General features: G+C 41.4%; 1 protein-coding gene and 1 long non-coding RNA gene across 4 annotated transcripts in view; one reads left to right on the top strand and one right to left on the bottom strand.

Moving 5' to 3' along the window:
* The window catches only part of LOC118392966 (uncharacterized), a 47,349-nt gene extending 41,457 nt beyond the window's left edge, over positions 1-5,892 (bottom strand). The window contains exon 1 of the long non-coding RNA XR_004827472.2: positions 5,655-5,892. This is a non-coding gene — a long non-coding RNA (uncharacterized LOC118392966). The remainder of the gene's footprint in view (positions 1-5,654) is intronic.
* The window catches only part of pcsk5b (proprotein convertase subtilisin/kexin type 5b), a 62,083-nt gene continuing 43,572 nt past the window's right edge, over positions 4,972-23,482 (top strand). Inside the window, exons 1-4 of one of the 3 annotated variants that reach the window (XM_035785028.2) lie at positions 4,972-5,535; positions 12,638-12,742; positions 19,518-19,664; positions 23,295-23,438. In XM_035785028.2, coding sequence (XP_035640921.2) covers positions 5,356-5,535; positions 12,638-12,742; positions 19,518-19,664; positions 23,295-23,438 — 576 coding nt within the window. In that variant the 5' untranslated portion in view covers positions 4,972-5,355. The remainder of the gene's footprint in view (positions 5,536-12,637; positions 12,743-19,517; positions 19,665-23,294; positions 23,439-23,482) is intronic. The other 2 variants (XM_035785030.2, XM_035785029.2) reach the window with 2 other exon arrangements.

The raw sequence follows: 23,482 nt of genomic DNA, 5'->3' as shown, positions 1-23,482 counted from the left end.
GCAGGAATGTACGCAGGAATGCTGATGTTTGTTGTCACTCGTTACTGCTCTTTCAGATGCTTTCGACAAAGATGTTTTGTGGGGGTTCACTTGATTCACTCCCAAATATTGGGGCTGTCACATGGGATTTAGCCCCCCGGCAGTGAGGTCACACAGTGAATGGAGGGCTTGCTTGCTCGTGAGCTGGGTAGTTGATTTCGTTCTCAAATCATTGCCTGTTTTTCCTCCATTCAATGCTTTAAATTACAAGCCTGTCCTTCTGCTGAATGCTTGCAGTCACAGGGTGTTTTGGTTTCTTTCATCTCATTTTGGAGGACCGTGAGATATTATTGTCCCCTGCTTGTTGTTAGATTTGACAGTGGTGTCCATTCACTGAGAAATTGGATGCAATTAAAGAAATTATGCTGATTCGCTACTTGTGTTCGAGGCAGAATAGAGTTTTTGCTGTGTGTGCAGTCAGAGATATGTAGCTTATATAATGATTGGATACTCATGTCTCCGCCCTAACAATATGAGTCGGGAAGGCAAGCGACAAGCTTAGGTCCAAAATAAGACTGTAGAAATACTTTGGGCTTATTTTGGACAGATTTGCTTCTTCCTCTCTGGCACTGTCCCTGGCTTGCTATGGAGTTACTCTGGGCAACTGCTATGAAAACAAAAACCTAGCAATCACAAGGGATTTTCATGTAGCCTTTTAAGCTAAAATAAGCCCAGCCCAGTGCGCAAAATGTTGTTTTCCCTATTTGTGAAACTATAACTAGGTTTCCATATTTAGCGCGTAAAGTAGTCTACATGTCGGATAAAACATGTCAAGACAGGCCTGATTGAAACAGCTAATTTGTTGGTAAACTTTCCAAATGTTGACATAACTAAATATGCTACACAAAGTGGGCACATAAGGAACTCATCATCAAGCTTTGATTATTTGAATCAGCTATGTAGTGCTATGGCAAAAACCAAGCCGCGCACCCAGGGGGGGCCCCAGGACCGAGTTTGGGAAACACTGCCCTAATCTCATCATGTAGGCCATACCGACACTGTTTCTGCAAGCTGTTGGCTGGAGCGCACGTGTCAATACCAGTTGGCACATTCGCTACATAATGCCACATTTACAACATTTATCTTTAGAGTATAAAATGCAATGGAAACCCATTTACAGTGACTTCAGAAAGTATTCACACCCCTTGACTTTTTCCACATTTGGTTGTGTTACAAGTTGGGAGTTAATTGTCATTTCTTTGTCAACGATCTACACAAAATACTCTGGAAAGTCATTGGAACAACAAATCTAACATTTGCAACAACAACAAAAAGATTCATAATAATAAATAAACAAATATATATTGATTACATAAGGTTATTTTCCTGCTGAAAGCTGAATTTGTCTGTTGGAAAGCAGACTAAACCAGGTTTTCCTCTAGGATTTTGCCTGTGCATAGCTCTATTCCATTTCTTGTCATCTTAAAAAAAAACTCCCTACTCATTGCCGATTACAAGCACACACATAACATGATGGTGCCACCACCATACTTGAAAATATGAAGAGTGGCACTCAGTGATGTGTTGTGTTGGATTTTCCCCAAACATAACACTGTATTCAAGACATAAATGTAATTTCTTTGCCACATTTCTTTTGCAGTTTTACTTTTGTGCCTTATTGCAAATAGGTTGTTTTGGAATATGTTTAGTCTGTACAGGCTTCCTTCATTACACTCTGTCATTTAGTAACTACAATGTTGTTGAGTTTTCTCCTATCACATCTATTAAACTCTAACTGTTTTAAAGTCATCATTAGCCTCATGTTGAAAGCCCTGAGCGGTTTCCTGCCTCTCTGGCAGCTGAGCTAGGAAGGACGTCTGCATCTTTGTAGTGACTGGGTGTATTGATAGACCAACCAAAGTGTAATTAATAACTTCACCATGATCAAAGGGATATTCAATGTCTGTTTGTTTTATTTTTACCCATCTACCAATTGATGCCCTACTTTACGAGGCATTGGAGAACCTCCCTGGTCTTTGTGGTTGAATCTGTGTCTGAAATTCAATGCTCGACTCAGGGACCTTACAGCTAATTGTATGTGTGGGGTACGGAGATGAGGTAGTCATAAAAAAATCATGTTACACACAATTATTGGGCGGCAGATGGCCTAGTGGTTAGAGCGTTGGGCCAGTAACCAAAAGGTTGCTGGATCGAATCCCAGAGCTGACAAGGTAAAATGACAAGGTAAAAATCTGTCGTTCTGCCCCTGGACAAGGCAGTTTAACGTCTGTTCCTCAGTAGACCGTCATTGTAAATAAGAATTTGTTTTTAACTGACTTGCCTGGTGTAATATATATATATTTTAAATATTTGTACACAGAGACCATACAACTTACTATGTGACTTGACATTTTTACTCCTGAACTTATTTAGGATTGCCTGACTCAAGACATTTCACCTTTTCATTATTTATTAATTTGTAGAAATGTCTAAAAACATAATTCCACTTTGACATTTTGGGGTATTGTGTATAGACCAGTGACACAACATCTGAATTGAATCCATTTTAAATTTAGGCTGTAACAAACAACACGTGGAACAAGTTAAGGAGTGTGAATACTTTCTGAAGGCACTGTGACTTGTATTTTTCGATTCGGTACATGGGAATTTAACTGCAAAAGTTTGTTCCACGTGCACTGTGTCATCACGCACAGCCTTTTATCTGCAACAAGCCAATTTGATAGAAACACATCTCTGATGTGAAAATGTATTAAGATTTTAGAATCTTCACATAAATCTGTTGCCAATTATATGGAAACCTAGCTACTGTTGCAATAATAACGGAAATAATTTGTAAGAAATGTAAATAAGCCTAGTTAGGCCTATAAAGTAACAAAGTCTGTAACGTTGTTCCAAATCACACTAACCTCGCCTGACACTATTGTGTTATACATTCTTAATAGATAACAATATAGTAGGCCTAATCAAACGGGCTAACACTGTCTCTGTGAGAAATACAGTGCATTCAGGAAGTATTCAGACCCCTTGACTTTTCCCACATTTTGTTACGTTACAGCCTTATTATAAAATGCATTAAATCATTTTTTTCCCCCTCATCAATCTAAACACAATACAATATAATGACAAAACAATAACAGGTTTTTAGAAATGTGTACAAAATAAAATACTTAAATATTACATTTACATAAGTATTCATACCCTTTACTCAGTACTTTGTTGAAGCACCTTTGGCAGCGATTACAGCCTCGAGTCTTAGGTATGACGCTACAAGCTAGACAGACGTGTATTTGAGGAGTTTCTCCCATTCTTCTCTGCCGATCCTCTCAAGCTCTGTCAGGTTGGATTGGGAGCGTCGCTGCACAGCTATTTTTAGGTCTCTCCAGAGATGTTAGATCAGGTTCAAGTCCGGGCTCTGGCTGGGCCACTCAAGGACATTGAGAAGTGTCCATAATTCACTCCTGTGTTGTCTTGGCTGTGTGCTTAGGGTCGTTGTCCTGTTGGAAGGTGAACCTTGGCCCCAGTCTGATGTCATGAGCAGGTTTTCATCAAGGATCTCTCTGTACTTTGCTCCGTTCATCTTTCCCTCAAGCCTGACTCGTCTCCCAGTCCCTGCCGCTGAAAAATATCCCCACAGCATGATGCTGCCACCACCATGCTTCACTGTAGGGATGGTTTCCAGACGTGACGCTTTGCATTCAGGCCAAAGAGCTCAATCTTGGTTTCATCAGACCAGAGAATCTTCTTTCTCATGGTCTGAGAGTCCTTTTGGCAAACTCCAAGTGGCTATCTGTTTTACTGAGGAGTGGCTTCCGTCTGGCCACTCTACCATAAAGGCCTGCTTAGTGGAGTGCTGCAGAGATGGTTGTCCTTCTGGAAGATTATCCCATCTCCACAGAGGAACTCTGAAGCTCTGTCAGCGTGACAATCAGGTTCTTGGTCACCTCCCCGACCAATGACCTTCTCCCCCGATTTCTCAGTTTGGTTGGTCGGCCAGCTCTAGGAAGAGTCTTAGTGGTTCAAAACTTCTTCCATTTAAGAATGATGAGGCCACTGTGTTCTTGGGGTCCTTCAATGCTGCAGAAATATTTTGGTATCCTTCCCCAGATCTGTGCCTCAACACAATCCTGTCTCGGAACTCTACGAACAATTCCTTCAACCTCATGGCTTGGTTTTTGCTCTGACATGCACTGTCAACTCTGGGACCTTATATAGACAGGTGTGTGCCTTTCCAAATCATGTCCAATATATTTAATTTACTGCAGGTGGACTCCAATAAAGTTACAAAAACCTCTCAAGGATGATCAATAGAAACAGGTTGCACCTGAGCTCAATTTCAAGTCGCATACAAAGGGTCTGAATACTTGTGAATACTTATGTAAATAAGGTATTTATGATTTTTTTAAATGAATTTGCAAAAAAAATGTGAAAAGTCAAGGGCTCTGAATATTTTCCGAATGCACTGTATCTGAGACCAGTTTGAGATATTTTGCAGTGTGGCTTTAAGACCCAGCGGAGTGCAGGCAGCCCAGCCGGCGGATTATGCTGCATTGATAATCAACTGGGAAGGTGGTAATTATCATACCCGACTGGGCACAATCTTTTGAACGCCTATCCAACTCGCAATTACAAGTGGGAAACTCGTCTATCATCCCTGAGCTCCCACTTTTCCCACAGTCAGACCTCTGACGTCACCTACAATGGAAATGACCTCGATAACAGCATTTACGGCAGTTAAATGTAGCAACTAAACCTTAGTTATATAGATATATTAACATGGTTTTTTAACACTATAGTTTGTTTAAACGCATAATAGCGACACTTTAGTTCATGGTTGACGCATTTTGTTGGCTATTAGCCAATCGGCGTTTCTCAATGAGTTCAAAGCACGTTAATGCATCCAACTGGTATTTACAACTTCAAATTCGGTATTTACCACCTTCCCACTTTGTTATAAACGCAGCATCAGTTGTTTCTACTACGAATTGTCGCTAGTTATTTGGTGGGAGGCGCTGTAGCCATTTCGCCACTTTAAAGAGAGAAGGAGAACCAACATCCGAGTTCTGGGGAAAATAAATTATCCCAAAGCACTGCATTCAGACGAACTACCCCCACCGCGGCGAAGGAGCACGACTGAACGCAAACTTCGAACTCTCCATGCAGAGCACGCGGAGAGCAGACCAGGACCATCTAACGGGCTTTTGAGACATTTTTCGGTTTCCGTTGTTTCCTTTATTTGCGGTGGATGTTGATCGAACAGTTTATGAGAATCTTGCTTGCTCTGCGGTGAGAAGAGAAGTTTGGCTGTTTTCCTAGTCGGAGGGAGACGCGGGAGGTTCGGGGAAAAAGTGGGGGAAGATGGTTTGGAACGCCGCTTTGAGAAGAGGCTTGATGTGCGTTCTGGCGCTCTGGCTCGGTTTTATGTCTGCCCCTTGCAAAGCTCGGATTTACACTAACCATTGGGCTGTACGGATAAACGGGGGACCTGTGTTCGCTGATCGGATAGCAGACAAATATGGTTATAAAAATATGGGACAGGTATGTTTTAAATTGTTCCTCTTATCTTTTCGTTCCTTTTACATTTTTATACGAAAGAGTTTCACAGTCAAATCCTGCACAGCATTGGTGTTTTTTCTTTGATAAATTAAAAGACTTACTTTGTTTTTGAACGGTGGTGTTTTGTTGTCAGTCCAATTGAAGTTCACACGTCATAGTCACCCGGGCCCACACTGGATAGTCCACATCCCGGGCCAGCCTGAACACGCTACCTCTACTCTAAATAATGTGCCTTGAACCCAGGATAGTCTTTCTGGCGTGTGTGTGGCTGGGATCAGCCTGGCACACACGGGATTGACTATGACATGAACAAAACGAGAGAGAGGGGGCAGGGGTGCAGTGATTAGGCTCCGCACCGGTGGGACAACAGGTGCCCCACAGTTCCGCAGAGCAGTTTTATTGGGCTGTTAGGAGTGGAGAATTTTACCAACAGTTTAATGTCTCGTATTTCATGGCTCAGACCAATATGGGCCTCTTAAACTTAGAATCCTTAGTTGCTGTATACATTTTGGATGTATTAATTATTTACAGTTCCAGTCAAGTTTGGACAGCTACTCATTCAAGGGTTTTTAACGAAATAACACATGGAATCATGTAGTAACCAAATAAATAGTTTAAAAAAAAATCAAAATATATATATTAGAGCCTTCTTTTGCCTTGACAGCTTTGCACACTCTTTGCATTCTCCGAACCAGTTTCACCTGGAATGCTTTTCCAACAGTTTTGAAGGACTTCCCACATATATGTTGAGCATTTGTTGGTTGCTTTTCCTTCACTCTGCAGTCCAACTCGTCCCAAACCATGTCAATTGGGTTGAGGTCTGGTGATTGTGGATGCCAGGTCATCTGATGCAGCGCTCCATCACTCTCCTTGTTGGTCAAATAGCCCATATACAGCCTGGAGGTGTGTTGAGTCATTGTCCTGTTGAAAAACAAATGATAGTCCCACTAAGTGCAAACCATATGGTATGGTGTGTCACTGCAGAATGCTGTGGTATCAATGCTGGTTACGTGTGCCTTGAAATCAAATAAATCACTGACAGTGTCACCAGCAAAACACCATCACACCTCCTCCATGCTTCACTGTGGGACCCACACATGCGGAGATCGTCCATTCACCTACTCTGCATCTCAAAGACACGGCGGTTGGAACCAAAAATCTCGTCACAACACAAATGATTGGCTCGAACACATTAAGAAGGAAAGAAATTCCACAAATGAACCTTTTTGTATTCTTATTTCACCTTTATTTAACCAGCTAGGCCAGTTGAGAACAAGTTCCCGTTTACAACTGCGACCTGGCCAAGATAAAGCAAAGCAGTTTGACAAAAACAACACAGTTACACATAAACAAACAGTCAGTAACACAAAATAAAAATAGAAAAATCTATGTACAGTGTGTGAAAATGTAGGGAGGTAGGCAATAAATAGGCTCTAGAGGTGAAAATAATTACAATTTAGCATTACTACTGGAATGATAGATGTGCAGATGATGATGTGCAAGTAGAGATACTGGGGTGCAAGAGGGTAAGTAATAATATGTGGATGAGGTACTCGGGTGTACTATTTACAGATTGGCTGTGTACAGTGATCGGTAAGCTGCTCTGACCGCTGATGCTTAAAGTTAAAGGGAGATATAAGGCTTCTTAGATTTTTGCAATTCGTTCCAGTCATTGGCAGCAGAGAACTGGAAGGAAAGGCAGCCAAAGGAAGTGTTGGCTTTGGGGATGACCAGTGCAATATACCTGCTGGAGCGTGTGCTACGGGTGGGTGTTGCTATGGTGACCAGTGAGCTGCTAGGTAAAGCACTGCCTTATCTCAAAGACTTATAGATGACCTGGAAACAGTGTGTTTGGCGACGGATATGCAGTGAGGGCCAGCCAACGAGAGCATGCAGGTCGCAGTGGCGGGTAGTATATGGGGCTTTGGTGATAAAACCGATGGCACTGTGATAGACTACATCCAGTTTGCTGAGTAGAGTGTTGGGGGCTATTTTGTAAATGGCATCGCTGAGGTCAAGGATCTGTAGGATAGTCAGGTTTACGAGGGTATGTTTGGCAGCATGGGTGAAGGAGGCTTTGTTGCGAAATAGAAAGCCGATTCTAGATTATTTTTGGATTGGAGATGCTTAATGTGAGTCTGGAAGGAGAGTTTACAGTCTAGCCAGACACCTAGGTATTTGTAGTTGTCCACATATTCTAGAAAATAGTAAAAATAAAGAAAATACCCTTGAATGAGTAGGTGTCAACTTTTGACTGGTGTGTGTGTATATATATATATATATATATCTCTCTCTATCCATTTGTTTACTGAAAAATATAACTTAAAAGCCTCATGAGTTTAGTTAAACTGTTGTACCACATCGGAACCCAACATATATACATTGTTTTCCTCAAATGTTTGTAAATATCAAATGTAAACACATGGTATAGCTTCAAAACATGGTTAATACTAGAGGTCGACCGATTAATCGGAATGGCCGATTTAATTAGGGCCGATTTCAAGTTTTCATAACAATCTGAAATCAATAGTTTTGGACACCGATTTGGCCGGTTTAAAAATATAAAAAATAAAAAAAACATTTTAACACCTTTTATTTAATCTTTATTTTACTAGGCAAGTCAGTTAAGAACACATTCTTATTTTCAATGACGGCCTAGGAACAGTGGGTTAACTGCCTGTTCAGGGGCAGAACGACAGATTTGTACCGTGTCAGCTCGGGGGTTTGAACTTGCAACCTTCCGGTTACTAGTCCAACTCTCTAACCACTAGCCTGCCGCCCCATAAAAAACAATCATAATCACTAGTTATAACTAACTACACATGGTTGATAATATTAAAGTTTATCTAGCTTGTCCTGCATTGCATATAATCGATATGGTGCGTAACGTTGCTCCAATGTGTACCTAACCAAAAACATCAATGCCTTTCTTAAAATCAATACACAGAAGTATATATTTTTAAACCTGCATATTTAGCTAAAAGAAACCAGGTTAGCAGTCAATATTAACCAGGTGAAAATGTGTCACTTCTCTTGCGTTCATTGCACGCAGAGTCAGTGTATATGCAACAGTTTGGGCTGCCTAATTTGCCAGAATTTTACGTAATTATGACATAACATTGAAGGTTGTGCAATGTAACAGGAATATTTAGACTTATGGATGCCACCCGTTAGATGAAATACGGAACGGTTCCGTATTTCACTGAAAGAATAAACGTCTTGTTTTCGAGATGATAGTTTCCGGATTCTACCATATTAATGACCTAAGGCTCGTATTTCTGTGTGTTATCATGTTTTAACTAAGTCTATGATTTAATAGAGCAGTCTGACTGAGTGATGGTAGGCAGCAGCAGGCTCGTAAGCATTCATTCAAACAGCACTTTCGTGCATTTGCCAGCAGCTGTTTATGACTTCAAGCCTATCAACTCCCGAGATTAGGCTGGTTTAACCGATGTGAAATGGCTAGCTAGTTAGCGGGTTGTGCACTAATAGCGTTTCAAATGTCACTCACTCTGAGACTTGGAGTAGTTGTTCCCCTTGCTCTGCATGGGTAACGCTGCTTTGAGGGTGGCTGTTGTCATTGTGTTCCTGGTTCGAGCCCAGGTTGGAGCGAGGAGAGGGATGGAAGCTATACTGTTACACTGGCAATACTAAAGTTCCTATAAGAACATCCAATAGTCAAAGTTAATGAAATACAAATGGTATAGAGAGAAATAGTCCTATAATTCCTATAATAACTACAACCTAAAACATCTTACCTGGGAATATTGAAGACTCATGTTAAAAGGAACCACCAGCTTTCTCATGTTCTGAGCAAGGAACTTAAACTTTAGCTTTCTTACATGGCACATGTTGCACTTTTACTTCTCCAACCCTTTGTTTTTGCATTATTTGAACCAAATTTAACATGTTTCATTATTTATTAAATGGATTTTATTGATGTATTAAGTTAAAATAAGTGTTCATTCAGTATTGTTTGTAATTTGTCATTGTTACAAATAAATAAATTATAAAAATCGTCTGATTAATCGGTATCGGCTTTTTTTGGTCCTCCAATAATCGGTATCGGCATTGAAAAATCATAATCGGTCGACCTCTAGTTAACTATACATTTGATATCCTGCATGGTCAGTCCTTGCATCCATACCGCTGTCTGCATTTGAGTGGTTACATTTCTTCAGCCCAATCCTTAGCTTTTTAGCAAAACGGGCAGGGACAGCACTTTGTTTCAATTAAGGATTCTAGCTTTAACGCATACTTTAACCAAATGAGCTGCAAGATTAATATTTTAATAACCTTATAAAATTACAAGCGGCTGAGATTATAAATGGCCACAGTAAAGGAAGGATGGAAAGCATGCATTGACGTTGCCAAGGGTTTGATAATGTGAATTGCTCTGAAAGTATCAATCCATTCTGCATATCTGTTATGGTGTGTGCCTGTTGATGTCATTCCTAAGTAACGTCTATTGTCACCACCAACCCTCCCCACTCCAATCCATAACTGCTGTCAGGTACAACACTGGAAACCAAATGCAATAGCCAAGAGGAGATATGGGCACACTTGCTGGATTTAATTGTGATGTCATTTTGTTCAACAATTCTCCTTGTAATCAGAGAGGCCCATGCAAGTTCAGAGTAGGCAACATTTGGTTGCTTAGCGACACACATTTAAGAGGGTGGTCTATATGGGAGAAATATCTAGCAATGACAAAACCAGGCAATCCAAAGCGCTCTCTCTCCACAGAGAAGGCAATACTACATATTCTGACAGGTGGAAAATTGCTGTTGTGGACTAGGATAATCACAGGGACATCCTGCCCTCACACCTACCGCACCTCTTCTCCATAATTATATGGTGCCCATATACCAACCAGCCCTCCTTTATAGAACTGAGAGTCTTATACCCCCCCATTCCCCTTTCAATTTTACCGTATGCTTCCCAGTCGAAACAGTTAGTGCATATTTTGTGATGTTTTAGGTGTTAGGCATCGTTTGGGAGGAGTTTTTCGGCACAACATTTTTGTCTTGAGGCAAGCCAAAGTTTGCCCTTTGACCAGTGATTGGTCACCAGTAGGGATTCTTCAAGGAAGTGTTTGTCATTCAACAGGAGACATTGTTTTCATGCACATTTTTGTTTTAACTTGAAATACTGCACTGAACATCTTAGATGTAAAATTAAATGGTTCTTGATTTATCTGAGATGAATTCAGACTCTTGGCTACGGTGTCTCAAGGTGGACAAATGGTACTATTGCAGCTTTTTTCTTGTTTTTCAAGTGAAGGTCTTTTAAAGCTCCAGCCGACCCAAAGTATGTTGATGCCTTAAAGCTCTGAAAGACGCTCCCAGGCGGCAATATTGCACCAGTCTCCTAACCTGAACTTTGACACTAATGCCTTTAAGTGCACTGTCACATTCTCGCTCTCTCACTCATGGGGACCCCACACATTCAGGTCTTGAGAACATTGAGGTACTACTGGCTCTGAATATTAAGATTGCACAAAAAAGGCATACATGTGTATGAAATAAATAAAGTTCTTGACACTCTAAGTTCCCATGATTATAATTTTTCTCAGGATGAAAGTAGGTTGTTTTATTTAGGGACATTCATGCGATAATGAAGTTGAGGAAGACCTTTATTTATCCAGGTAAGACCCATTGAGGTTAAAAACCTATTTTGCGAGGGCGACTTGGCAAAACAGAGAAATGGCTGCGTGTACGTAAATACTGTTGTGGACACATGCAAAGAGATTGTCAGAGAAAAACAACGGTAGGGGAGAAGGGGATGTGAACAGAGTGGGTGACTGAGGAGGACAGTGTCATTCAGTTGACAGGGATAGAGATATGAAAACATACAATGATACAGAAACACACAGATGGATGGAGAGGGAGTAAGGCAGTTGGTAGATAATTTCACTTGCAACGCTAGGGTTGTGGGTTTGATTCCCATGGAATGGTACGAACATTATATTTTAGCTAGATGGTTAAAGCTAGCTAACAAGTGTGTTAGGGTGATTTCCATGTTAAAGGACCCATGAGCACCTACGTGAAGTTCGTAGGAGCACATCAAATTGGGTGTCAAATGACAGCCAAGAGTCTCTTTTTGGGAAATTAAGGCATAGATACATTTTTCAACCATTTTCCATCTTCTAAATTAGGCATAAGTAATGGATTTAACTTCTGGTCAAACAGATGGAAAAGGGATTTTTGAAAACATCTACCAGAAAGCATTTAAAGGGTATTAGAAATAAACAATTTTGACGTAAAGATCCCTGCCAACCAATATCAATGCTTAAATTGAGTTTTGGGGAAATTATTTGCCTATTGTATGTTTAAAGGAACATTGCCTTGTAAATCCGTTACCAAAAACCTACATTTTCTAATGGAGGGTAATTTTAAGTTAATTGAATTAACAAATAAAGGTAGACCTACCAATTAGTTAGTGTTTTTATTGAAGTATATTTTTGTTTATGAATTACTAAGTGATTTAAAACTCAGTAACATATTTACTACTCAGTACCGGACTTACTGCATTGGCTACAATACAAAATAATAGTAGTCACTAACCACAGTTGCTTCACCTGCTTACTGTCCTCCCTTCATGTTCAGCTCATAACTGTTTTCTGTCATTCGGAATTGGGTCAATTCGCCCTGGCCTTGGTTTCAACGTCCACAGACGTCATTTTTTGGGACGGTGTGAACCGGGTCTTGATTTCAGCATACACAGTTTATTAAATAATGTAATTTCTGCAATCTTTCTGCAGGCATCTTTTGTGAAACATTGTTGTGAGTTACCTGAAAGGATATAGGGGCTTGATACAGTCCCTTGGGTAGCTCCTCTAAAGCCCTGGGTCAATGGGAAGGGTATATGACACCTGGCAGCCATTGCTGTTTGATAATCTGCCTCTGAATTATTAAAGTTAATCACACTTCGCCTGCCTCATGTCTGTCTGTCTTTCTTATTTTGAAGGTTTGTGGTTCACAGGTTACATTGTTTAATTCCTCTGTCTGACTGGGTTGACGTTTGAATGCAACCAGTGTTTTTACTGTAGACTGATCGTGGTGTGTTTTTTTTTTTCCGGTAGATTGGCGACCTGAAGGACCATTATCACTTCTTTCACAGCAGGACCATCAAAAGGTCAACTCTCTCCAGTCGCGGTGGCCACAGCTTCCTCTCGATGGAGTCCAAGGTAAGCCTCGCCTCACCGTGCTGGCGGGCCACCCCACCAGGTCATCGACACACGCCTGCATTATTGATGAGTCACAGAACACCACCCTTGGTCTCGCCCTGATGATGCGTACATTACAGGGCACAACTGTAGTTCAGTACACAGATGGAAAGTCTACCAGCCATAGCACTGCTGAACATAGTTGTCATTCAATGAGAGATCTTTGATGAATTATGTATTATATACTGTTGCTGGATATTTTGGCCCTTTTCAACTTTGACTCTGTTTATTACACAAGACTCCCCTTGGGGCAGGAGGCAGTTTGCCATTGATACACCAGTGTTCTTCTCTTTTCCTCTTTCTCCCTTCTTCCCCTGAAGTTTCTCTCCTGTGTGAAGGGTTGACAGGGATGATGTCATCTGGGTCTGGGAGTCTTTCGGCTCCCATCACTATTGTACAGGGATCAGTGTCATATCATTACCATTCTGATGCCAGTATCATTTCACTGCTGTTTTCGGGCTGCTCTTTATCATGGATGCACTGGGGTCAGTCCGTGGAGCCGGTTATAGAAATAATCACGTTGTTATGCTTAGTTGTCTAATGACAGTCATCTGTATGTGTGTGAGTCAGTTGGGTGTAGCGGACACACCTTGTGTGTGTGCGATCTACCTGTTGGCACGCAGGTCTCCATGGTGACAAGGCAGTGATAATGGCTTTATGGCTTGCTGACGCACCGCCTTGCGCATGTGGGACACGGTCGAAGGTCATGGCTGTCAGTAAGTTACCAGCCCAAGGTCGTCGGCTTGGAGAGCGGGTGTGTGACTAACCTCACCCGAGTGAGTGTCTGGAAATGGGGCCAAATGTCAAAGTACACTGAACAAAAATGTGAAATGTAAAGTTTTTTGTTTCATGAGCTGAAATAAAACATCCCAGCAATTTGATTAAACTGACTAAGCAGTATGATCATTACAAAGGTGCACCTTGTGCTGGGGACAATAACAGGCCACTCTAAAATGTGCAGTTTTGTCACACAACACAATGCCACAGATGTCTCAAGTTGAGGGAGAATGCAATTGGCATGCTGACTGCAGGAATTTCCACCAGAGCTGTTGCCAGGTAATTTTATGTTAATTTCTCTACCATATGCTGCCTCCAACGTTTTTAGACAATTTGGCACCATGTCCAAATGGCCTCACAACTGCGGACCACGTGTAACCATACCAGCCCAGGACCTCCACATCTGGCTTCTTCACCTGCGGAATTGTCTGAGACCAGCCACCTGGAGAGCTGATGAAACTGTGGGTTTGCACAACTGAATGATTTCTGCTGAAACTGTCTGAAACCGTCTCTCTGGGAAGCTCATTTGCATGCTCGTTGTCCTCACCAGAATTTTGACCTGACTGCAGTTAAGCGTCATAACTGACTTCAGTGGACAAATGCTCACCCTCGATGGCCACTGGCACATTGGAGAATAGTGTTTTTCATGGAGGAATCTGTTTCAACTAGAGGAACGACTAATCGGCATGGCTGATTTAATCAGGGCCGATTTCAAGTTTTCATAACAATCGGTAATCTGCCTTTTTGGATGCTGATTACATTGCAAACCATAAGGAAACTACGTGGCAGGCTTGACCACTTGTTACGCAAGTGCAGCGTCAAAAGGACTTTGTGGCTGCAATGAGCCAGGGTAAGTTGCTAGCTAGCATTAAACGTATCTTTATAAAAAAACAATCAATCAATCACTAGTTAACTACACATGGTGGTTGATATTACTAGGTTAACTAGCTTGTCCTGCGTTGCATATAATCAATGCGGTGCCTGTTAATTTATCATTGAGTCACAGTCTAATTCAACTTCGTCAAACGGGTGATGATTTGTGGCGGCAGGGTAGCCTAGTGGTTAGAGCGTTGGACTAGTAACCGAAAGGTTGTAAGTTCAAATCCCCGAGCTGACAAGATCTGTCGTTCTGCCCCTGAACAGGCAGTTAACCCACTGTTCCTAGGCCGTCATTGAAAATAAGAATTTGTTCTTCACTGACTTGCCTAGTAAAATAAAGGTAAAATAACAAATTTAACAGAAGCGCATTTGTGAAAAAAGCACGTTCGTTGCCTAACATCAATAACTTTTTTAATCAGTACACAGAAGTTATTTTTTTTTGTTAACCTGCATATTTAGTTAAAAGAAATTCATGTTAGCAAGCAATATTAACTAGGGAAATTGTCACTTCTTCTTTTGCGTTCAGTGCAAGCAGAGTCAGGGTATATGCAACAGTTTGGGCCGCCTGGCTCATAGCGAACTGTGTTTCTTACTAACAAGGACCGTAATTTATTTGACAGAAGTTTACATAATTATGACATAACATTGAAGGTTGTGCATTGTAACAGCAATATTTAGACTGAGGGTTACCACCCGTTCGACAAAATACAGAATGCTTCCGTATTTCACTGAAAGAATAAACGTTTTGTTTTCGAAATGATAGTTTCCGGATTTGACCATATTAATGACCTAATGCTCGTATTTCTGTGTGTTTATTATATGATAAGTCTGATTTGATAGGGCAGTCTGACTGAGCGGTGGTAGCAGCAGCAGGCTTTTGTAAGCATTCATTCAAACAGCACTTTACTGTGTTTGCGAGCAGCTCTTAGCAATGCTTGATGCACAGCACTGTTTGACTTCAAGCCGATCAACTCCCGAGATTAGGCTGGCAATACTAAAGTCCCATAAGAACATACAATAGGCAAAGGTATATGAAATACAAATGATATAAAGAGAAATAGTCAACACGTCATAATTCCTGTAATAACTACAACCTAAAACTTCTTAATTAACTGGGAATATTGAACCACCAGCTTTCATATGTTCTGAGCAAGGAACTTAAACGTTAGCTTTTTTACATGGCACATATTGAACTTGTACTTTCTTCTCCAACACTGTTTTTGCATTATTTAAACCAAATTGAACACGTTTCATTATTTACTTGAGACTAAATAGATTTTATTTCTGTATTATATTAAGTTAAAATAAAAGGGTTCATTCAGAATTACAAATATACAAATATATTACAAATATATTTTTAAAAAGTCTGATTTGTAATTGGTATCGGCTGTTTTTGGTCATCATAATCGGCCGACCTCTAGTTTAAACTGTATTGGGCAGATGACTGTGTGTATGGCGCCATGTGGGCGAGCGGTTTACTGATGTCAACGTTGTGAACAGAGTGCCCCATGGTGGGGTTATGGTATGGGCAGGCATAAACTACCGACAATGAACACAATTGCACAATTGAAATTTGAATGCACAGAGATACCGTGACGATCCTGAGGTCCATTGTCATGCCATTCAACCATCGCCATCATGTTTCAGCATGATAATGCACGGCCCCATGTTGCAAAGATCTGTACTCAATTCCTTAAAACTGATAATGTTCCAGTTCTTCCATGGCCTGCATACTCACCAGACAAGTCACCCACTGAGCTTGTTCGGGATGCTATGGATCAACGTGTACGACAGCGCGTTCCAGTCCCGCCAATATCCAGCAACTTCGCACAGCCATTGAAGAGGAGTGGGACAACATTCCACAGGCCACAATCAACAGCCTGACCAACTCTCTGCGAAGGAGATGTATTGTGCTGCATGAGGCAAATGGTGGTCACATCAGATACTGAGTGTTTTGATGATCCATGCCCCTACCCTTTTTTTGTTTTGAAAGGTATCTGTGACCAACAGATGCATGTCTGTATTTCCAGTCATGTGCAATCCATAGATTAGGGCATAATTTGTTCATTTCAATTCACTAATTTCCTTATATGAACGATAATTTAGTAAAATCTTTGAAAATGTTGCGTCTTTTTGTTCAGTGTAATCACTGATTATAACAGATTTGGATAGGTATAGGCAAGGACGCCCATCACTTTGCTTCTATCTATACGTTCATGTCAGATCAGTGATCCCATCAAGGAAGGAAGCATTTCTAAAGTGCCATTTCAGCTGACTCTTCTAAAGTATAGCTGGATTTTTTTGGGATCCTGGTTGCCCTTGGTTACAGACCAAGTCAGCAAGAGAGAGCCACCTCCAAATCCTTAAGAAGGGGGAATGCAGAAGCAGTTGTATTTCAGGAGTCCAATTCACCATCTGGAGAGGGAGGATCCGTCTTCTCTCCGTCTCAGTGGACTCTCAGGTCAGTGGTGGAACTAATGGAGGACTGGCTGCCGGCGGTCGGACTTCCTGTCTAGGTGACGGTCTGAGGACTGCCGCATTAGGCTTACCGCTTATCATCCGTTACACAAACACACATGGACATTGGGTGGGCAGACAGACAGGGAGCTCTAGACAGACACACACGCGTATAATGATGGCTCTGCTGTTCTGAGCTTAATGAGGTGTGTAAATGGTTGCTTTGAAACTGATGACAGACTTGGTGAAATGAGCAGAGACTTGTCTGCTCTGTCTTCACATGATCATTGCCATCCATCATTGTTACAAATGTTTTATTTTTTGACTTAATTACATTCTGGCTTATGAAATCTTTCTCCCTCAGTCCTCCCCCACCCCTTCTTTCTGCCTGTTTTTCCTCATTCTATCCCCCCTTTTATAACACCCTTTTCTCTCCTCTATCTCTCAATCACACTCTCTCTTTCTTCCAGTGTTTTTTCTGTGTCCATCCCTCATCTCTTTTCCCTCCTCTGCTCTCTGGAGAAACTGACAGATTGTTTTAGTAGGTCGTACTTCACTCTGATAGGATTTTTTTTCTTTCACTCCCTCTTTCTTTTTAGCTTTGTATGAATGTTAAAGTCGATTACCTCCATCTCTGGTTTGTTATTGTTTTACCTGAATGATTTGGCTACCTTGGGTAAAAGTGAAAGGCAGCAGTCGTTACAAAAATAATCCTACCCAACATTCCCAAATTTCTGAGATGAGCATACCAAGGAATTCCTTGAAACGAATCCATTAGGTTTGAGATATTGATTGTGACCTGAGCAATTTGTATGCGTGTTCACATAGTGGGGCAAAAAAAGTATTTAGTCAGCCATCAATTGTGCAAGCACTCCCACTTAAAAAGATGAGGCCTGTAATTTTCATCATAGGTACACTTCAACTATGACAGACAAAACGAGAAAAAAAATCCAGGATTTTTAGGATTTTTTATGAATTTATTTGCAAATTATGGTGGAAAATAAGTATTTGGTCACCTACAAACAAGCAAGATTTCTGGCTCTCACAGACCTGTAACTTCTTCTTTAAGAGGCTCCTCAGTCCTCCACTCGTTACCTGTATTAATGGAACCTTTTTGAACTTGTTATCAGTATAAAAGACACAACCTCAGACACACTCCAAACTCCACTATGGCCAAGACCAAAGAGCTGTCAAAGGACACCAGAAACAAAATTGTAGACCTGCACCAGGCTGGGAAGACTGAATCTGCAATAGGTAAGCAGCTTGGCTTGAGTAAATCAATAATAAAGCAATTATTAGGAAATGGAAGACATACAAGACCCTGATAATCTCCCTCGATCTGGGGCTCCACGCAAGATCTCACCCCGTGGGGTCAAAATGATCACAAGAACGGTGAGCGCAAATCCCAGAACCACACAGGGGGACCTAGTGAATGACCTGCAGAGAGCTGGGACCAAAGTAACAAACACTTACCATCAGTAACACACTACGCCGCCAGGGACTCAAATCCTGCAGTGCCAGATGTGTCCCCCTGCTTAAGCCAGTACATGTCCAGGCCCGTCTGAAGTTTGCTAGAGACCATTTGGATGATCCAGAAGATTGGGAGAATGTCATATGGTCAGATGAAACCAAAATAGAACTTTTGGGTAAAAACTTGACTCGTCGTGTTTGGAGGACAAAGAATGCTGAGTTGCATCCAAATAACACCATACCTACTGTGAAGCATGGGGGTGGAAACATCATGCTTTGGGGCGGTTTTTCTGCAAAGGGACCAGGACGACTGATCCGTGTAAAGGAAAGAATGAATGGGGCCATGTATGGTGAGATTTTGAGTGAACCTCCCATCAGCAAGGGCATTGAAGATGAAATGTGGCTGGGTCTTTCAGCATGACAATGATCCCAAACACACCGCCCGGGCAACGAAGGAGTGGCTTCGTAAGAAGCATTTCAAGGTCCTGGAGTGGCCAAGCCAGTCTCCAGATCTCAACCCCATAGAAAATCTTTGGAGGAAGTTGCCCAGCAACAGCCCCAAAACATCACTGCTCTAGAGGAGATCTGCATGGAGGAATGTGCCAAAATACCAGCAACAGTGTGTGAAAACCTTGTGAACACTTACAGAAAACATTTGACCTCTGTCATTGCCAACAAAGGGTCTATAACAAAGTATGGAGAAACTTTTGTTATTGACCAAATACTTATTTTTTTCACCATAATTTGCAAATTCATTAAATCCTACAATGTGATTTTCAGTATTTTTTTTCTCATTTTGTCTGTCATAGTTGAAGTGTACCTAATGACAATTACAGGCCTCATCTTTTTAATTGTGAGAACTTGCACAATTGGTGGCTGACTAAATACTTTTTTGCCCCACTAAATTTTTTGGGGTCAGTGTTTTATTTTGTGTACTTATCCACAAATATCCCTCCATCTTCCATTGGGCAAGTTAGTTTTGCATGACCTGGTGCCCCGGGTGGGTGGAGATTCCACCGCCTATTTAAAACTAACTCACCCATTGTCCACTCTGAACATGCTTGCCCAACAACCCTGCGTATTCATGTTCAAACATTTGATATGTTTTGATGCTTTTTTTCTTCACTGTGCAATGGTGTGACCTCTGCTATAGGTGGAGTGGATTCAGCAGCAGGTGGTAAAAAGGCGGATCAAGAGGGATTACAAGGCGGCCCCTCCCCTGCTCACCAGCCCCTCTCAGACCAGCCCCGCCCAGTCCATATTCTTCAATGATGCCAAGTGGAGCAGTATGTGGTACATAGTGAGTATGTGGACCACACCCTAGCTCTCAGGGTCAAGGGTCACCAGACCTACTTAATGGAGGTCTCCATATATGGGGCGGGGCAGTGTGTGCATGCACCTTGGTTGTAGTGTGCCTAAGCGTGTCGTGCCTCAAAGGCAAATGTCTCTGACTTTTCAAACATCTTCCTGAGATTTCAAATGACATTGAGAGGAATGTATATCGCTAAATATATAGTGCATAGAATTTAAAAAGATATTGCCGGATATTATTAATTCTAATCAGAAAGCTTTTTTACATGGACGGTACATTGGAGGTAATATAAGACAAATACTGGAAACAAAAACACTATGAAAAATCTGGGAAACCAGGCCTGCTATTCATTGCTGACTTTCAATAGGCTTTTGATAAAGTACGACTGGAGTTTTTATATATAAATGCCTGGAACATTTCAATTTTGAAGAATCTCATAAAACGGGTTAAAGTCATGTATAGTAACCCTAAGTGTAAAATAGTAAATAATGGCTACTTCTCAAAGTATTAAACTGTCAAGAGGATTAAAACAAGGTTGTCCACTATCAGCATATCTATTTATTATGGCCATCTAAATGTTAGCTATTCAAATCAGATCCAACAATAATAACGATAAGGGCTTAAAAAGAAAGGTGTTGTACGCTGATTACTGTTTTCTATTTAAATCCACAATTTGGATCCTTCCACAGCTTCAGAGGATCTAGATACTTTAACTAACCTATCTGGATTACAACCAAATTATAAGTGTACAATATTGGATCACTAAAAAATGAAACTTTTACATTACCATGTAGTTTACCAATAAAATGGTGTGATGTGGATATACTCGGTATACATATCCATAAATAAATAAATGCTCTCCAATAATGTTAATAAAGTTATCAAAAATGGACAAGATTGTGTTACCATGGAAAGGAAAATACCTGTCTATTTGTGGAAAAAAATCACCCTGATTAACTCTTTCGTCATGTCGCAGTTCACCTATTTGCTTATGGATTTGCCTATAGTCGTGGCCAAAAGTTTTGAGAATGACATATTAATTTCCACAAAGTTTGCTGCTTCAGTGTCTTTAGATATTTTTATCAGATGTTACTATGGAATACTGAAGTATAATTACAAGCATTTCATAAGTGTTAAAGGCTTATATTGAAAATTACATGAAGATGATGCAAAGAGTCAACACTTGCAGTTTTGACCCTTCTTTTTCAAGACCTTTGCAATCCGACCTGGCATGCTGTCAATTACCTTCTGGGCCACATCCTGACTGATGGCAGCCCATTCTTGCATAATCAATGCTTGGAGTTTGTCAAATTTGTGGGGTTTTGTTTGTCCACCCGCCTCTTGAGGATTGAGGTTCTAAATGGGATTAAGGTCTGGGGAGTTTCCTGGCCATGGACCCAAAATATCAATATTTTGTTCCCCGAGCCACTTGGGTATCACTTTTGCCGTATGGCAAGGTGCTCCATCATGCTGGAAAAGGCATTGTTCATCACCAAACTGTTCCTGGATGGTTGGGAGGAGTTGCTCTCGGAGAATGTGTTGTATGTAAAGAACATATTCTTTATTCATGGCTGTGTTCTTAGGCAAAATTGTGATTGAGCCCACTCTACCACATGGAAATGGACAAATTCTAATGGTAGCACTCACCTTGTCTTCTCCTGACAAGCGTTTTTCTGGATGCCCCAAACAATCAGAAAGGGGATTCATCAGGGAAAATTACTTTACCCCAGTCCTCAGCAGTCCAATCCCTGTACCTTTAGCAAAATATCAGTCTGTCCCTGATGTTTTTCCTGGAGAGAAGTGGCTTCTTTGCTGCCCTTCTTGACACCAGGCCATCCTCCAAAAGTCATCACCTCACTGTGTGTGCAGATGCACTCACACCTGCCTGCTGCCATTCCTGAGCAAGCTCTGTACTGGTGGTGCCCCGATGCCACAGCTGAATCAACTTTAAGAGACGGTCCTGGCGCTTTCTGGACTTTCTTGGGTGCCCTGAAGCCTTCACAACAATTGAACCGCTCTCCTTGAACTTCTTGATGATCCGATAAATGGTTGATTTAGGTGCAATCTTACTGGCAGCAATATCCTTGCCTGTGAAGCCCTTTTTGTGCAAAGCAATGATGACTGCACGTGTTTCCTTGCAGGTAACCATGGTTGACAGAGGAACAATGATTCCAAGCACCCCCCCCCTTTTTGAAGCTTCCAGTCTGTTATTCGAACTCAATCAGCATGACAGAGTGATCTCCAGCCTTGTCCTCGCCTGTGTAGGCAGAGTAGCAAAGAAAAAGCCATATCTCAGACTAGCCAATAAAATATTAAGATGGGCAAAAGAACACAGACACTGGACAGAGGAACTCTGCCTACAAGGCCAGCATCCAGGAGTCGCCTATTCACTGATGACGTTGAGACTGGTGTTTTGCAGTCTCTACTTAATGAAGCTGCCAGTTGAGGACTTGAGGCATCTGTTTCTCAAACTAGACACTCTAATGTACTTGTCCTCTTGCTCAGTTGTGCACTGGGGCCTCCCAATCCTTTCTATTCTGGTTAGGGCAAGTTTGCTCTGTTCTGTAAAGGGAGTGGTACAGTGTTGTATGAGATCTTCAGTTTTACTGGACAAAAATGTGCTTTTATTTCAAAAACAAGAATTTCTAAGTGACCCCAAGCTTTTGAAATGTAGTGTAGTTTTCTTTGCATATATATCTGCAATATTTAAGCTGATCTGACATTGAGAGGATTTTAAATGCCCACAGCAGTGTCAAATGACTCCGTTCAGACTGCACAAGATATGTAGCTCTACACCGAAAGAATACTACACTCGCTTGTTTGTGGCTGCTAGTCACATCCACGTACAAATCATTACTCCCCTTCCATTTTGTGTGTGAGTGCGCTATTTGTAAGCTCTCTGGTCTTTTGCTCTTCTTCTGGGTTCTGTCAATGGTTAACTTGGCAATGATAACACCAATACTTTGACCTTAGTTCTTATCAGTCCAGTGTTTTTGGACAGAGGATAGAGCTTGGACTTTGTCATAAATATTCAATCATGAGTGTTTACTGTTTTAGGCAGTACTTGTTTAGTACTTTTTGTCCATGTTCCTGTCCATTGGCATTTGTTAACCTGGGCATTAGCCTACAACTGACTTTCTCCTGCCATCTTTGGACCTGCTTGACAGCTGTTAAAATGCTTTGTTTATTTTCTCATTGGGCTATTCACTGATGATCTAGAATGATTTGATAGGTTAAAGCAAGAACCCCACTTCATATCTTTCACCAACCCAGACATGTTAGATCAGTGATTACTTTAAGGAACGGAGGGTAGAAAGCTGCATTTGAAAAGGACTCAAGCAGGGCCTATATATATGTGATCACACTTTTGCCACAACACAGATGTCTCACTGTTCCAGAACTGTAATTACCACTTAAGTGGCTTGCTAGTTTTATTTCAGCGCTATTCCAGTAACGTGTGTGTGTGTGTGTGTGTGTGTGTGTGTGTGTGTGTGTGTGTGTGTGTGTGTGTGTGTGTGTGTGTGTGTGTGTGTGTGTGTGTGTGTGTGTGTGTGTGTGTGTGTGTGTGTGTGTGTGTGTGTGTGTGTGTGTGTGTGTGTGTGTGTGTGTGTGTGCCAGCACTGTAACGATGACATCCATAACTGCCAGTCGGACATGAACATAGTGGGGGCATGGAAGAGGGGCTACACAGGGAAGGACGTGGTGATCACCATCCTAGACGACGGCATCGAGAGGAACCACCCCGACCTCATTCAGAACTACGTGAGTGTGGGTGCGTTTTGGAATGGGGTATGTGTGTTGTAGTA

This window comes from Oncorhynchus keta, chromosome 14 (genome assembly GCF_023373465.1).
Source record: "Oncorhynchus keta strain PuntledgeMale-10-30-2019 chromosome 14, Oket_V2, whole genome shotgun sequence".
NCBI classification, from domain to species: domain Eukaryota; kingdom Metazoa; phylum Chordata; class Actinopteri; order Salmoniformes; family Salmonidae; genus Oncorhynchus; species Oncorhynchus keta.
The sequence above is the reverse complement of the archived record's forward strand: the minus strand, read 5'-3'. Positions and strand labels throughout refer to the sequence as shown.